The 15,998-nt window shown below is 35.8% G+C and overlaps 2 protein-coding genes and 1 pseudogene across 2 annotated transcripts; 2 read left to right on the top strand and 1 right to left on the bottom strand.

Annotated features, from left to right (window-relative positions):
• Positions 1-472: 472 nt before the first annotated feature.
• On the top strand, positions 473-1,236 carry LOC120141117 (pollen receptor-like kinase 2). The gene is made up of 2 exons (XM_039156055.1): positions 473-568; positions 673-1,236. Exons 1-2 carry the CDS (start codon positions 473-475, stop codon positions 1,234-1,236), a joined length of 660 nt encoding a protein of 219 aa, XP_039011986.1.
• A 2,509-nt stretch (positions 1,237-3,745) lies between these two features.
• Positions 3,746-5,741, bottom strand: LOC120141088 (UDP-glucuronate 4-epimerase 3-like). The gene is made up of 2 exons (XM_039156025.1): positions 3,890-5,741; positions 3,746-3,855 (listed from the first exon to the last, which is right to left on the bottom strand). The coding sequence occupies exon 1, from the start codon at positions 5,279-5,281 to the stop codon at positions 3,968-3,970; it is 1,314 nt and encodes a 437-aa protein (XP_039011956.1). The 5' UTR covers positions 5,282-5,741; the 3' UTR covers positions 3,746-3,855; positions 3,890-3,967.
• Positions 5,742-12,733: 6,992 nt separating this feature from the next.
• On the top strand, positions 12,734-15,619 carry LOC120141063 (annotated as a pseudogene).
• The last annotated feature ends 379 nt before the right edge of the window (positions 15,620-15,998 follow it).

The following is a 15,998-nucleotide window of genomic DNA, read 5'->3' as shown; positions in this document are numbered from 1 at the left end:
GAAAAAATATATTTTTTATGAGATTCAAACCATAGACCTTTAGAATCCAAATCTAAATACCCCACCACAAAACTAACTTAAGAATTTGATATAACCTTAACAAAACTATTATAAATGTTCATCACTACCCTCATTTGGATCCGTTAACGGTAATAACTGTTTTTTCTCTTAAACCTTGACTTGTTCAAGACAACACGTTGTCTCCTCCCTCTGCCTCTCTTTACCGTTCCCTCACAAAAAGAAAAAACATGAACATAAGATAACCCGACACACAATGAAGCAAACACAGCAACAAAAATACATTTCTTCACTGTCAAAAACTACTAAAAATACATTGCCGAAAACATTTCACCAATGCCATTTCTTCACTTGTATATGCTTTCTTTCTTGTTTCTCCTGTTGCCGCCATCGACGATTTCGATACCCGAACGTGAATTGGAATCCTTGTTACTGCTCAAGAAACATTTCACCAATGCCGGCGCTCTCAGTTCTTGGATGCCCTGTTCAGCGCCTTGCAATGGATGAACACACTGGACCGGACTGCTCTGTTACAATGGCGTCGTCATCGGTCTGAACCTCAAAGGGATGGGATTATAGGGGAATATTAAGGTCGACGCCTTAGCCGAGATCAAGGGATTGCGTTCTTTCAGTGTCGTTAATAATTCTTTCCAGGGCGACATTCCGGAACTCAATCGTTTGGTTGAATTGAGGGCCTTGTACTTGTCCGGCAATCAATTTTCCGGCGAAATCCCGCCTTATTATTTTAGTGAAATGGTGTCGTTGAAGAAAGTTTGGTTGTCGAACAACAAGTTCACTAGGAGCATCCCGCTTTCGCTCGGTCAGTTGCCTCGTCTCGTCGAATTACGACTCGAAAACAATCAATTCAGAGGACTTATCCCGGCTTTTTATCGTCCGAATTTGAACTACATCAATTTATTGAACAACAAACTCGTGGGGGACATTCCTTTTCGATTATCGAAATTCAATGAGAGCTCATTCGCAGGGAATCCGAGTCTTTGCGGGAAGAATTTGTGTGTTGAATGTGCCAAACCAGTAGAGAATTCGACCGCATTGAAGACGGATCCAGACGAGGCTGTTATGAAACCTAATAAAAGAAGTTCCCAAAAGTATCTTGCTGCATTCATAGTGTTAGGAATGATGCTAATAACAGTGATTATCTTAGCTGCAATTGGATGGATGAAGAAAAAGAAAAAGGATACCAAATTCTTAAGTTAGCTTGGTGGTTGGGTATTTAGATTTGGATTCTAAAGGTCTATGGTTTGAATCCCATGAAAAACACATTTTTCATCAACAAAACGACGTCGTTTTGAGCTTTTTGAGCATCAAAATGGTCGTGTCAAAACGACGTCGTTTTGACGAGGGTACCATGTCTTCGCCGTCACGGAAAAAAGATGTCATGTCATCGTCCTGTTAACGGATTAACGACGGAGTGGCAAAATTGCAGTGAAACATAAATGTCCGTGCTAAAATTGGCAAAATTGAAACGTCGATGACATTTTCGAGCCCGAGCTTAAAGATGAGTGGTATTTGACATAGATTACCCAAATTTTTAAGAGAAAATAACCTCAGTGACCGAAAATGTCTTATAATATACGATTTTGACCAACTTTTTTTCGATTTGCCAAAATGACCAACAAAATCGCAATGCGATCTCCAGTATCGCAAATCAGTTTCCAGATTCGCAATGCGAATATGTAAATTGCAACGCGATTCTGACTATCGCAATGCGATCTCCAGTATTGCAAATCAGTTTTCAGATTCGCAACGCGATTTTGACTATCGCGTTGCGATTTTAGAAAATCGCAATGCGAATATGTAAATCGCAACGCGATTCTGACTATCGCAACGCGATCTCCAGTTTCGCAACACGACCACGACCACGACCCGGGACGGCAGCGACGGCGGTGCGCGAGAGTCCCCCTTGTTCTCTTCCACTCAACAAGGAAGTGGGAAATCCAAGCCTTAAATACCCATTCCCAATAGTGTTTCCAATACTATGTGGGATTGAGCATTGCAAACACTTGGGAATCTTTTACACTATCGCAACACATTCTTTATTGTTTCAAACTAAGATCTTACAAATGGCTTGGGAATCTTTTACACTATCGCAACACATTTTAACTATCGCAACACATTTTTCAAAATCGCATTGCGAATCTGGATATTCGCGTTGCGAATTTGGAAACCGAGTTGAAAAATTAGAGTTCGCGTTGCGATTTTATTGGTCATTTTGGCAAATCCAAAAAAAATTGGTTGAAATCGTATATTATAAGACATTTTCGGTTACTGAGGTTATTTTCTCAATTTTTAATGGTACTAGAATGATAACATATTTAATATCATTAAATTTAATTAAATAGCCATTATTTGAGTAGATCTTAAAGCATTACGCCTTCATTTTCGAACAATTTAGAAGTATTTGAGATCCAAATTTAAGAATATTTAAAAACATTGGACCTCATTCGACCGTTTTGAAAAACTAAACCCTCATGTGATCATTTAAGCTTTTTATTTGAGTTTCTAAAAAAGATCATAAAACTTTTACATTCGACTACGTGGTATCAATAATAAAAGAGAGTGTTATTCTCTTCGGAGTTTCTGGATTCATGTAATTACATTTATAGGATATGTGCGCATTATTATCTTATAACCGCTCAAAATAAAAAGCTCATTTTAAAGTATCAAGGAAACAAGCCTCACGTTGGAGAAACAGCTCGCAGATAAAAGCCTCAAAAGGGAACAAGTGCAAGAAAGAAATTTCAATGGCGAATGTTTGACGTATAAACTTCCCTCATCCACAAATACCGACCCGAACGCACACTAAACACAGGTGAGCTAACTTGGTCGATGCAAAGGCAAATGCATAAAAAAAAGTTTCAGTTTACCAGATGACAACATATTTGATCTAATCCATCACTTCATGATTCTCAAAACTATCTCCGTCAAGTACAATGTTCAATGACAGAACCCATCACTGCCATCATTGCCAGTGAAACCACTTTAAAGCAACAACAGAAGACTTGAAGATGAATCTAAAGAGAACGACCTTTCAGTTGTATACGGACCAGACCATGAAGGGAAAAAAATCATCAAGGATTGCCAACCATCCCACTATTTGTTAATCTAAATGATTCATCTATCATCGACCATGCAGGATAGCACTACAAGTGTACAAAGCTCAAAAAAGTATAAAGCAAGCAATAACAGGACAACCGTTCCTGAAGTTCAAAAGCCGAGAGACACAATATGTTCGAACAAAAAATAGTTGTCAATTCGAAAATAACTCAATGATACATGTTTCAGAAACCATATGAAGCTCAAAACAAGAAAGGAAGAAAGGAGCAATACCTCTATGCTATTGAATGAAGATGTGGAATTATCAAAGATCTAACATTACTAGAAAAAAATGAAAGAAACAAAAGTTGGACCATTGGCTTTTGTAGGTGTCAAAGTAAAGAATAATACCTAATCTAAAAAGCAAAAGAGCATAGCAAGATTAAGATATCAACATCAACACTTTAATTTTACAAAAGTGCAATAAAGACTTGCATACCCGCAAAAGAAAATTTTCAAACACGACCAAAGGAAAGATCGTATTTATCCAGGTCAATTTTATTCGAATTGCATACCAACGATACATGTCCAACGATCAGCTTATGTTCTATCAGTTCATGAATTCTAAATGCCAAAACTACAACAGTTACATTCCATGAGTCAGAAAAATGAAAAAAGATTTTCCGGTGTTCTTTTGATACAACGTGTGCCTGGCCAACAAACAATGTCCAATTATCACAAAACGTCTTCCAAGTAGGACGCAATATCCTTCCTTATATGGCATCATTAAAGATGTTTGAAACAACGACAATCACCGAATGAACAGGGAAATGTTAAAAACAATGCTAATGAACAGGAATTTGGAGGATCCTACCACAATTCAAAGAATGAATTAACCGGCAGCCTTCTCCCCACCGGAGTAGTAGCTGAGATACCACCTAACAAATTTCTTCAAACCAGTCTGTAAATCAGTTGTGGGCTTATACCCAAGCTCCCTCTGAGCCAAGCTAATATTGGCATGAGTAAACTGAACATCCCCATTTCGTGGCAACTTCATAATATTCCTGTTAGCACCAACTTTCAAAAGCCTTTCCAAGATACTAACAAGATCTGAAACTGGCACGGGCGAAGTATTCCCCAAATTATACACCCTCAACTGAGCCGGACCTTTCTTCTTCCCTCCACTACCAGTACTCTTCTCGGCAGTATCCAGTGCCGCCAAACACCCTTTCACAATGTCATCAATGTAGGTAAAATCCCTAGCCACCGTACCATGATTAGCTGCCTCGAATATCGGTATAGACTTCCCCTTCAAAATATCTCTAGTGAAAAAGAAATAAGCCATATCCGGCCTTCCCCACGGACCATAAACCGTGAAAAACCTCAAACCAGTTAAAGAAAGTCCGTATATATGATTATAAGTATGTGCAATCTCTTCACCAGCCTTCTTAGTAGCAGCATATAAACTAGCAGGCTGATCAGTTCTGTCTCTCTCAGAAAATGGAACTTTGGTATTAAGACCGTAAACAGAACTCGAAGACGCCCACACGATTGCAGGTTGTGGATTTGCTGATTTACAAACTTCTAGTAAACTAACAAGACCAGCAATATTACTATGCACATAAGAGATAGGGTTTTCCATTGCATACCTGACCCCAGCTTGAGCAGCCAAATGCATAACGTGAGTAAACGCAACGACCTCGAAAAGCTTCCTTAAAAGAGCCGAATCGTTGATGTCTCCTTCCACAATGAAAACCCCACTTCGTTCCAGAAGCGCTTGCCGAGCTCTTTTCAGTGAAGGGTCGTAATAGTCGTTGAAATTATCAAGTCCAAGAACACCATCGCCGCGCCTTTTCAAAGTAGTCGATACGTGGGTGCCGACGAAACCGGCAGCTCCAGTAACCAAAACGGATATGCCATTGCGGGAACGGACACGCGCCGAGGAACGGACCCTTTTCTCCCAAGCGGGTCCACCCCAGTTGTACGTACGGAGAGAGCGTCGAGAGGGATCTTGCGGTAGGGGGTTCGATGAAGGAGATCGAAAGAAGAAGATCAAGATCAGGCCCAAGAAGATAAATGACCAAAATGTGAGCTTCGCAAGAGAGGAATGCCACCTCAGCCTGTTGTGAACGAAGGGTGATTTTTCCATCTTGAATTTCCCCGGCGTTGATGGAATGTTGTCAAGATGAGACATTTGCTTCGACATTTCAGAGTTTATTCGGAGAGAAGAAGGAAAAAAGACGTTGAATCTGGATATCTTTTTTTATACTCTATCGGGATTTAGAGAAATGGGTCACCCTACTTCGGTGGCGGCGGCGGCGGAGTTAGTGCCGGAAAGGGAAGTTTTTTTCTTCTTTCTTTCCTTTTTCAGAGGTGGATTTTGGTGGTGGTGGACTTCTCCTCTCGTGCAAGCTCCTATTTTATTTTGTGATGAAAATGGGGAATCTTTGAAAGGAAGGATTTGTTTGTTGGTTGGTTGGTTTTGGTTTTGGTTTCATTAGTTTCCCTTCCAATGGCTCTAAAAATAAAGAGAGATAAAGGTATGATTTTTTTTAATAAAAACAACAACTTTATTTAATTTAATTAATCAAACTTGGTTAAAAATAGGGAGGTTAAAGCATTTTCTTGTTCATCTTCTTCTGTTAATAAGAAAATTAAAGGCAAATAACAGTTTAAAATCAAATGATCAGTGCAATTAACAACTGTAAAATGGGTTTTCTTTTCCAGCATTATGATGTTGATACATGTCCAAGTTTGCAATGAAGGCAAAAGGCAACCAAACTTTCCAAGAAATCTTAGATTTTAATCCATTTTAAGCTAAGGTAGCATCATGTGGGATTGTAGGCTGCAATCCACATTGTTAACTTTTGAAGAAAAAAGCACACTAAGCTTGTTTCAAACAAAGCTTTGCTTTACTTCATCTGCAAGCTCATCAAAATTAAACAAGAGTGAGCTTCAAGGTTCATTATACACCAAACTCTGACCAACAAAGTCCTTATACAATATTGCCCTTCACCTATCATCATCTTCATCCTCCTTGAAAAAACCAGTGGCAATTTCTTTCATGGCTTGTTAAATAAATAAACCGCAGATTGTTCTTTAACTCAGCTGACGCTTTGATCTAGTGTTTTCCCCCCAGATTTATGGACTTTGTTGAACCTTTGGTTACAGAGCAAGAGGAAGACAGAGATTAAAGAAGAATTTAAACTTTAAAGTTCCTCGCAGCTTCCACAAACGCCATGTGAGGATTTGGTGGAAAGGAAACACCTTTAAGTTTTTATTTTGTACTTTAGAGCTGGCAAATTGGCAACAAGTTCCATGCCAGGATAGCTTGGATAGTTAATGCAAGCAGGAACTTGTATAAAAAAGTGCATGCTTTCAATCATTTATGTAAAATACGTATATCCCATGATCAACTAGGGCTATATCCTTGCCGAATAAGTTCCCTTCCGACGGATATGCCGCCGTAGTCGGCTTCGATCTAAATTGCAACTGCTCCAGAGATTCAATGAACTGACCTTAAGGCTACTTATCACTTTAGATTTTATTTTTGTTGATACAATATTGGATGGTGGAGGTTGGTGACGATTCCTATGGAACTGTTGAAAGTCATATATGAAGGTTTCAAATTTTTAGAAGAGGAATAGAAAGTTATTTGATAAGCTTGGTAAAGTATCAATATATAAATGAATGCTAGTGAATGTTTTAGGAGACGATATTTATATGATTTGATATAGATTAGTTCGATAATATATATATATATATATATATTTGAATGAAAAGAAATCTAACAACTTAAGAGTAACCTATATGGACACTACATCACATTCCTCATCCGCACTTCCTTCATGCACTTCTGCAGGTTGTTCAAATCTATGCAACCCAAATGGTAGATTCCATGTTAATCGAGTCATTGCATCTGCCAATATGTTCCCCTCACGAGGTATATACTGGAAGGTAATTGTCCATTCCCTTGCGCATAACTTCATAATATGTGGTCCCCGATGAGCTGATGTATCGACGATCCATGTTGACAAATAGCCAATGCATCCTTGCTGTCCATCTTTACAATGACGTTCCTTATACCCAAATCCCAAGTCATTTGCAGCCCTTCAAACACTCCCCAAAGTTCTGCATCAAAGACCGAGCAGCATCCAATCAATTTAGAGAATCCCGAAATCCAGCTGTCGTTGACATCTCTCGGACTCCACCACAATCCACCATCCCGATCGAGCTCTTTCGCCCTCCATCAGTATTCCGTTTGTACCAACCACTAGGTGGTGGCTGCCAACTTATTTCCCGATTAACTTTACCTTGTCCTTTTCGTTTCCATATGCAAGTTCCGACTCAATATTTTTTTAACAAACCTGAGATGCTATAGATTCAAAGGTCAGTAGATGAGTCCTGTATGAAAACCGAGGAAGATTCATACGAAATTATTGAAAGTCATATATAAAGGAAAAACTCAGGACAGTTCTAGGCGATAATATTTAACAAACTCAGGAAAAGTATAAAGAAGAAAAATTCTCAATTTTGTGTGTGTTTATAACGAGAATTAAGCTTAGCATTTATAGTACTGTTGACTAAAAATAGTAAAAAAATAATTGAGAAAATTCATGTAGATGATTTTTCTAATAAACAGAAAAATAAATAAAATTTTAAAAAGAATTGAAATAAGCTAAGAATAACTTATAATAATTAAGATAATTTTATTTTTTCTGAATTTAAAAGTTATAAATTAAACGACTTACTATTATTTTTGGACATTCTTAAAAATTCAATAAAATAAAAGCATTGCACAAAAGATGGGCTTAGTTCTTGTGCATGTGAGTCCAATATCTAAACTTGGTTCTTACAATCCCAATGACATAAATAAAATTCTCATGATTTTTCTAAAAAAATGTGAGATTCAATTTTATTAAAATATCTTACTTTTCCAAAAATCTCTCATATATTTTAAAATAATAAAGGATAATTTTTGTTAAATATCTTCGGTTTAAATACAATGCATCAACTCTAGTTTCTTTCTGGACCATGGACAAGAACTAGAACAATAGACATAACATACAAAATAATTGGTGAATCAAATTTTCGTCAACTAATACTTTGTCATTGTGGTCAAATTTACGTGCCTGAATTTTCATAAGTGCTATGGAAATTTTGTCATAGGTCAACAGACTTTATTAAGAAATGTACTCATCCTCACCATCCCTATAATTTTCACACTACATGAGGAACAAATATTATACTTTAGTATTCACCGTCGGATCAACTAACGACTTATTATTTCCTATAGTTTCCTTATTTATGAGATCACCGGTCACAAAAGTTGAATTATCATTATTGTTGATTTCTTAAGTTTCATTTCTCTTGATGTTTTAATTACTAATTTTTTTCTCTTATTTCTTTTTATAGAAGCTACTAATTTTATTAAAAATGAAAAATATTCAAATTACAATAAAGTTTACAACTACAACTGTAAACTAAACATATCACATAAGAACCAAACAAGGAAAATGTTAAAAAATCTAATCAAATAAACTCGAACAAAAAGTAGATACGAACAGATCTGACCGCATCGGCAAACATACCACAAAAGAGGATGAAACTATTGAAAGATCACTGATAAATATCAAATCAGAATCGAGCGACGTGAACATACCATCCACGAAATCAAATCGTGTATCTAAATCTAATTTGAGGGTCCAAAGCAAGGAATATCAACATGAGAACAAATAAATGTCATATTGATCAGTCGTGACAATGTCAAATCCAACATTGAAAAAAAGGATAAACGAAAATAACAACCAAACGATCGAAAACGTGTCATAAAGACATATAAAAACGTGTCATACAAATAGAAGAAGACATGTCATTAAACCATAATGATTAAAAATAGAAAAATAAGAAAAAAATAAAGATACACTATAATAAAGCAAAAAAAAATAAAATAATGAATACTGACGGTCGACTATTAACACTAATTCTGTCAAAATTCTTTATAACTTCACGTTATCAATTGATATTATTCCATTGCTTTACAATTGTTTTATTATCCCTTAGAGAGAAACATATATATTTTTTTATTAAAAATTATATTCTTTATAATGATTATTGTCGCTTGACAATCACAATGTAAAGACATTATATTAATTTTCTACCCGATAGTATACAAGTTAAGAAAATTTCAATCACTTAATTTCATTATACAAACTAAGAAGTTTTCCCACAACTTTGCTTCACTATAAACTAACTCTCAAGCAATAATTTAGATTTAATAGTAAAATAATTGTTTATTTAATCAATGGGTTGATTCAAGTGAGAAATAACTTGATATCATTTAAACATGTTTCGAGGTCGAGATCTTGCGTATGCAAAAAATTTTCATTAAAAAACTCATTCACCAAAACCGAATATATAACACAAATCAACCGAATTAGTTATTGCAAAACCTTAAAAAGCTGGGAGTACAACTGAAAAGATAATTGTTTGTTTGGTTGATTTTAATACATTGTTCCACCGCCAAGGTGAATTTGGTATCTTCTAGATCAAATATCCAACTAGAAAACTAGTATCATTATATCCTTTTAATACAAAAGGAAACCCATTAATCAGAAGACCATAACTAACATGTATCTTTTAACTATCTCAATAACTTCACTGTATTAACTCAATGCATATAATTAGGGTTGCATGTCTAACTGCTCAATCAAAAAAGAATTTATAATATTATCTCAGGTATAGTAAAATTTATCAAGTACATTAACTTTTAGAAGTATGTGTATATTTCGATCGAACAACGTATCACATGTAAATTTTTCTCGGTTGAATATTGTTATAAAATCATAATGATGATTATCAGTAAACAAATAAACACGATCGAACCACATATCACATGTAATTTTTTCTCGATTGAATATTGATATAAATTCGGAATGATGATTATCATCAAACAAATAAACACAATCGAAAAAGAAAAACAAAGAACACCAAGATTTACGTGGAAAAACTAAAAGAGAAAAACTACTGACATATGAGAAGAATTTCACTAATATAAAGAAAGAAAACACAAGAGGATTTTGGTGAAAGAAAAACTTGATATCTAACCCTAACCCTCAGTATCTATTTATAGGGATAGATACTTGATTACAAAGGAAAGCTAAATAAAGTAGAAATCTACTTTAATAAAGTTTTCTACTTTTAATCAAATTAAGTTTTTTATTTTCCTAAATTTATAATTAATTAATTTGTGTCACTTTGAATTTGAGTCAAACTCTAACAAATCTCCACCTTGACGCGAATTCTGAAAGTGCGAAGGTTTTATGACAAAACACCCAAATTCGATGTGACGCCCAAACTCAACAAAAACAATTCTTCACTTCAATGAATAAGTCTCCACCTCTTCCACAACACCCCTCAAAGGGGTAATCTTCAATAATCAACATCGACCGAATCCAAGCTTTTTCTAGGCTTGAATTTAGTCTTCACTTTGACATGGTTATCATAAGTGCCAACTTTGCTCACAAATGTATTACAACGAGCAATATCATGCACAACACGATCTCGATCATCAATGATAGTTCTATCTTCAAATTTGTTATATTCACGAAATTGAACTCTTTTTTGCTTCACATAACCATTCTACCTACGGTTATCTTGTTTAACAACGTTATTTGATACGGTGGATGAAACATCAAATGCATTATGTAAAATTGTTAAACCCTGTAGAACATAAAACTTGACAGTCTTTCTCTGCCCTTTCATCACAACAAGAGAGCCTTAGCAAATTTTCATAGCTCCACCTTCACTGGAGAATTTGTACCTTTTTGAATATGAAGTGCCTAACAAAATTAGATTTCTAATCAAATTTGGAACATGTCTCACACTACCAAGTGTTCGATCGATCCCATCAAACATCTTAATATTGATTATGCCAATACCTACGACTTTACAAGGGACATTATTTCCCAAAAATATATCACCTATAGATACAACTTTATATGTCGCAAACCAGTCACGATTGTGACTCATATGAAAACTAATACCAGAGTCAAGTATCAAATCATCACTTGTTATAAAGTTGTCGTCAGCAGCAACTAGGAGTTCTTTATCTATCATACTCCTATACTATACCAACCTTACCAGATTTTCTAGAGTTATGTTCTTCAACTTCTCTTTTGATTTTATTTTGTAACTTGTAACACTATGATTTAATATGACTTTTTTTTTTACAAAAGTGACAAGTTTTACCTCGGTTGGAAGATTTTGATCTACCCGTTTCAATATTATCAGAAGAACACTCACATATTCTTCCACTGTCTGAGCTAGTTGATTCATGCACCACGAGACCATCTGCCTAGGGCTCGAAACCAGATACAAGATGCTTCATCTTGTCGAACGAGTGCAGTGTACACCTCTTCAAGATTGAGCTTTTTGCAACTGTACAAGATTGTGTCTTTGAAAGATGAGTAGGAATGAGGCAGCGAACATAGGAGGATCAATCTTAAGTCTTCTTGATCATACTTCACTTTTAAAGTCTCTAGATCATAGACAGTTTCCTTGAATGCGATCAGGTGCTCTTCAAGAGACAAACTTTTCGCTAACTTGAGTTAATAAAAACGTTGCTTTAGGTGCAACTCGCTGGTCAATGATTTCTACATGCAAAGTTGCTTCAATTTCGCCCATAAAGAAGCATCAGTTTTTTTCTTTCAACACATCATGCAAAATTTGATTTGATAAATGTAAACGAATCTGAGAAAGGCTTTACGACCCTTACGCTTTTCCTCATTCATCCATTGTATTATCGGTTACTCATCAAATCCTTCTATTGCATCGTTTAGATTTAATTGTGCAAGAATATCTCGATTCTTCACTTGCCATAGCGAGAACTTGGTGTTTCGATCCAACAACAGAATATCATAATTCATTGTTGCTATAATCTTGAACCCGAAGCTTTGATAACAATTTGTTATAATATCATAACGATGATTATCGCTAAATAAATAAATACGATTGAAAAAGAAAAACAAAGAACACCAATATTTACATGGAAAACCCAAAAAGGAAAAACCACGGACAGAGGAGAAGAATTTCACTAATAGAAAGTAAGAAAACATAAGAGAATTTTTGTGAAAGAAAAACTTAATATCTAACCATTAACCTTAGTATTTATTTATAGGGGTACATACTTAATTATTCTTATTTCTTGTGATCTCAGGTTTGAGTATTATAAATATCAGATGTATAAACGTTCAATTCAAATGGTTGAGATTAATAATAATAAAATATATATATATATATAAATTTTCATTTAGAAAAATGGTGAATCCATTGAAATTAAGGACCCGTCCCATAGTTTTTTTAGGGCTAATATGCAGCAAAGGCAATCACGTAATATTATATGTCATTTGCATGTAACGTCACAATGGGTGACAGCTCGCTGTTATACCAAAGTAACGCTCTTCATCTTAATATTATATGTCATTTGCATGTAACGTCAATGCATGTTTTGTTTTTACTTTTCCTATCTTACTATTAAAAAAATTTACTTTTCAAGCTGCAAACAATCAGTTTTGTACTAATTTACAGTTCGAGAAAGTGAAAATTTTCAAACCTTTCGGTGGACCCAAACATCTATATAAGGAGACGGAGGGATGGAGCTCTAATATCCCATATAAACCCTAGTATTTTCAAAGAATCAAACCCCAGATATGGCATTAGCACATTCTCAAATCTTCGTAGCGCTTTTAGTGGTTTCTTGTTTTGTTTTTCCAGTTGTGTTAGGGTATAGGACCAAGGATGTGAGATTGTGGTGCGGCAAAACTCCGAACCCGGTGCCGTGCGAGTATTTTTTGAGCAATGATAAAAAAATTACGCCGATCAAAGATGAGCCTGATTTCCTCAAAATCACCATGCACCTTGCCTTAGAGCGTGCCACTCATGCCGAAAGAAACGCGTATTCATTAGGTCCTAAGTGCCGAAACGAGCGCGAAAAGGCTGCATGGTCCGATTGTTTAAATCTCTATGAGCTAACCGTCCTTAGTCTCAACAAAACTGTTGACTCCAGCCCCAATCTCAACAAAGACGATCGTCAGACATGGCTCAGCACGGCTTTAACCAACCTAGAAACGTGCCGGAACGGGTTTATCGAACTCGGTGTCCCGGACTATCTTCCTCCCATGATGTCAAATAACGTGTCCAAGCTAATCAGTAACACGCGGGCTCTCAGCAAGGCACCTTACAAGGAACCGACGTACAAAGATGGGTTCCCCACGTGGGTGAAACCCGGTGACAGGAAGCTGTTGCAGTCGTCGTCACCGGCTTCTCGGGCAAACATCGTCATGGCGCAGGATGGTTCAGGAAATTATAGGACGATAAATGACGCGATATCCGCCGCCTCAAAGCGGTCCGGGAGTGGAAGGTACGTGATATACGTGAAGGCTGGTACGTACAGGGAGAACGTAGAGATAGGAAGCAAACTGAAAAATATTATGATGGTGGGCGACGGTATTGGGAAAACTATCATCACAGGGAGCAAAAGCGTTGGAGGAGGATCCACTACGTACAATGCAGCCACTTTTGGTGAGTAAAATTTCACATGATTTTCTTACTGCTATAAAATAACTTCTTGCGCACAGTAAAAAGAGACTACAGTGACATTTTACGGTGCCTTGCCATGAAAGTATACCTTACAAGGAAAAAACAGGCAATATTAGTAGAGGAAACCTCATGCTAAATACTAGGTACATAATTAAAATGATATATTTAATTATGATAAATCAGCTTACAATAACAACAAATGTTATAAGATGTTTTTAATTTTTCTTGGATAACCACCAGCTATCCCTACATAGCTTGTACATATAGCTTAGTAGATACATAAATTAAACAAATAAAAAACCTATAAATCTAAAACTAATGAGGTACGAACTCGTGCCTAATTTCTTTTTGAAACGTTTGTATTTTTATATAATATATATATACATATGTAAGACTCAAATGTATTATTTTATTCAAATAAATATAAATAAGTTTTATTTAAGTATAATTAGTAAATACAAATACATTTGTTCAAATAGTATTAAAAATAATTTCTAATTATTATTTTTCTTCACTCTTTCTTCATCGGGTAAAACATTGGGTTCCCTAAAATCCTATTTCTCTATTTTACCCAATCTTATTTCTCTCCAGACTCTAGTTATCAATGTTGGATTTTGTCATTGTTGTTGCTTTACTAACAAATCTGTAAAATTTGTATATTTTTCACTGAAAATATTATAATAAATAAATTATCAAATATATTTAAAATATTAAATCATTAAAGTTATAAATTTTCAATAAAATGAAATGGTATTTCATGTGAATACAAACACTTTTTAAATCATATTAAAAAATAATGGTAGGAACACGCTGGTTAGTTCCCTTTTTTATTTTATTTTTTAAATCGTTTTACTAATAATAAACTTTGCTTCTTAATTAATACTTACACTTCTGGTAAAACAATAAATAAAAACCAAACATCCTAGTCAGTAGATTAACTGGGTCAAACGGGAACTATAACCAAATATCCTTTTCTTTGTCACGTGTAAAAAATGAAAGAGGAGAGCTTGAAAACTTAAGACGCAATATTAAAAGTTGAGAAAATTTATAAATTTTAACTGCTCTCTACTTCTAAAGTTCTTAGAATTTCGACAGATTCAAGCTAGGGATATTCATAGAAAATATAGCTGTTTTAGTCAAGAAAATGTTTTGAAAACTACAACAGCATGAATCAACAATTACATTGATGTGATTTGATCTGCATTCAATTAATTTTGGGGTCAAATTATTCTAGATTGAAAATGAAATATTAACTGACGTTCTTCTTTTTCTTTTTGTAATAACGTTGGAATCTCAGCTGTTGTTGGAGATGGGTTCATTGGTCGTGACATTACGTTCAGAAACACCGCCGGTCCTAGAAACCAACAGGCAGTGGCTCTCCGTTCAGGCTCCGATCTCTCGGTGTTCTACAGATGCAGCTTCGAGGGGTACCAAGACACTCTTTACGTCCACTCCGAGAGACAATTTTACCGAGAATGCGACATCCACGGAACGGTCGATTACATATTTAGTAACGCAGCTTGTGTGTTACAAAACTGCAACATATATGCACGGAATCCCCCGAATAAAACTAATACGGTGACTGCTCAAGGCCGGACGGACCCGAACCAGACTCCGATTTAAGTCCGGTGCAAGGGTCGGTCAAAACGTACCTAGGGAGGCCATGGAAACAATATTCGAGGACAGTTTTCATGAAAACATATCTCGATAGCCTAATTAACCCCGCCGGTTGGATGGAATGGGACGGTAATTTCGCGCTTGACACGCTGTATTACGCCGAGTACATGAACACCGGCCCTGGTTCGTCGACGTCCAATAGAGTCAAATGGGGAGGTTACGGTGTTCTTAGGAGCGCAAGCGAGGCGTCAAGGTTTACCGCCGGTGAATTTCTCGCCGGGAATCCTGGTTGGCTAGCACTGGTGTGCCTTACACTGTGGGGCTTTAATTTATTGGAATTGTACACGTATGATTATGATTAAATTTAATCGCCGCTGGTAAAATTAATAACAGTTAAGGTTGTAAGTGTCGATGTTGTCATTAGTTCTTTATGTAATTGTAAAGAGTCTTATTGGTGAATAATAAAGTTGATTTCATCCTTTGTGTTCGTAGTGTACGGATATTACAAATATGTTCTTTCTTTATAGACAAAGACAGCACGCCAATGCTAATGTTTTGAAGTTGACGAGGATTACGGCTCCATTAACAAATTTCACAATATATAAAGCTGCCACCTAGTTATTAAAAAAACCCAACATGAATCAGTTGTGAAATAATGAATACACTCTGCGAGCCTTGAAAAACAAAACATGCACATTTCCCCTGGA

The sequence above is a fragment of the Hibiscus syriacus genome, unplaced genomic scaffold (assembly GCF_006381635.1).
Source record: "Hibiscus syriacus cultivar Baekdansim isolate YM2019G1 unplaced genomic scaffold, ASM638163v2 tig00110793_pilon, whole genome shotgun sequence".
Classification (NCBI taxonomy): Eukaryota; Viridiplantae; Streptophyta; class Magnoliopsida; order Malvales; family Malvaceae; genus Hibiscus; species Hibiscus syriacus.
Note: the sequence above shows the minus strand (reverse complement) of the source record. Positions and strands in the feature narration are given on the sequence as shown.

Coding starts and splice junctions, on each gene's coding strand:
- LOC120141117 (XM_039156055.1), top strand. CDS start 473: ATGCCGGCGCTCTCAGTTCTTGGATGCCCTGTTCAGCGCCTTGCAATG. Junction 569..672: donor TTACAATGGCGTCGTCATCG/GTCTGAACCTCA, acceptor AATTCTTTCCAG/GGCGACATTCCGGAACTCAA.
- LOC120141088 (XM_039156025.1), bottom strand. CDS start 5,281: ATGTCGAAGCAAATGTCTCATCTTGACAACATTCCATCAACGCCGGGG.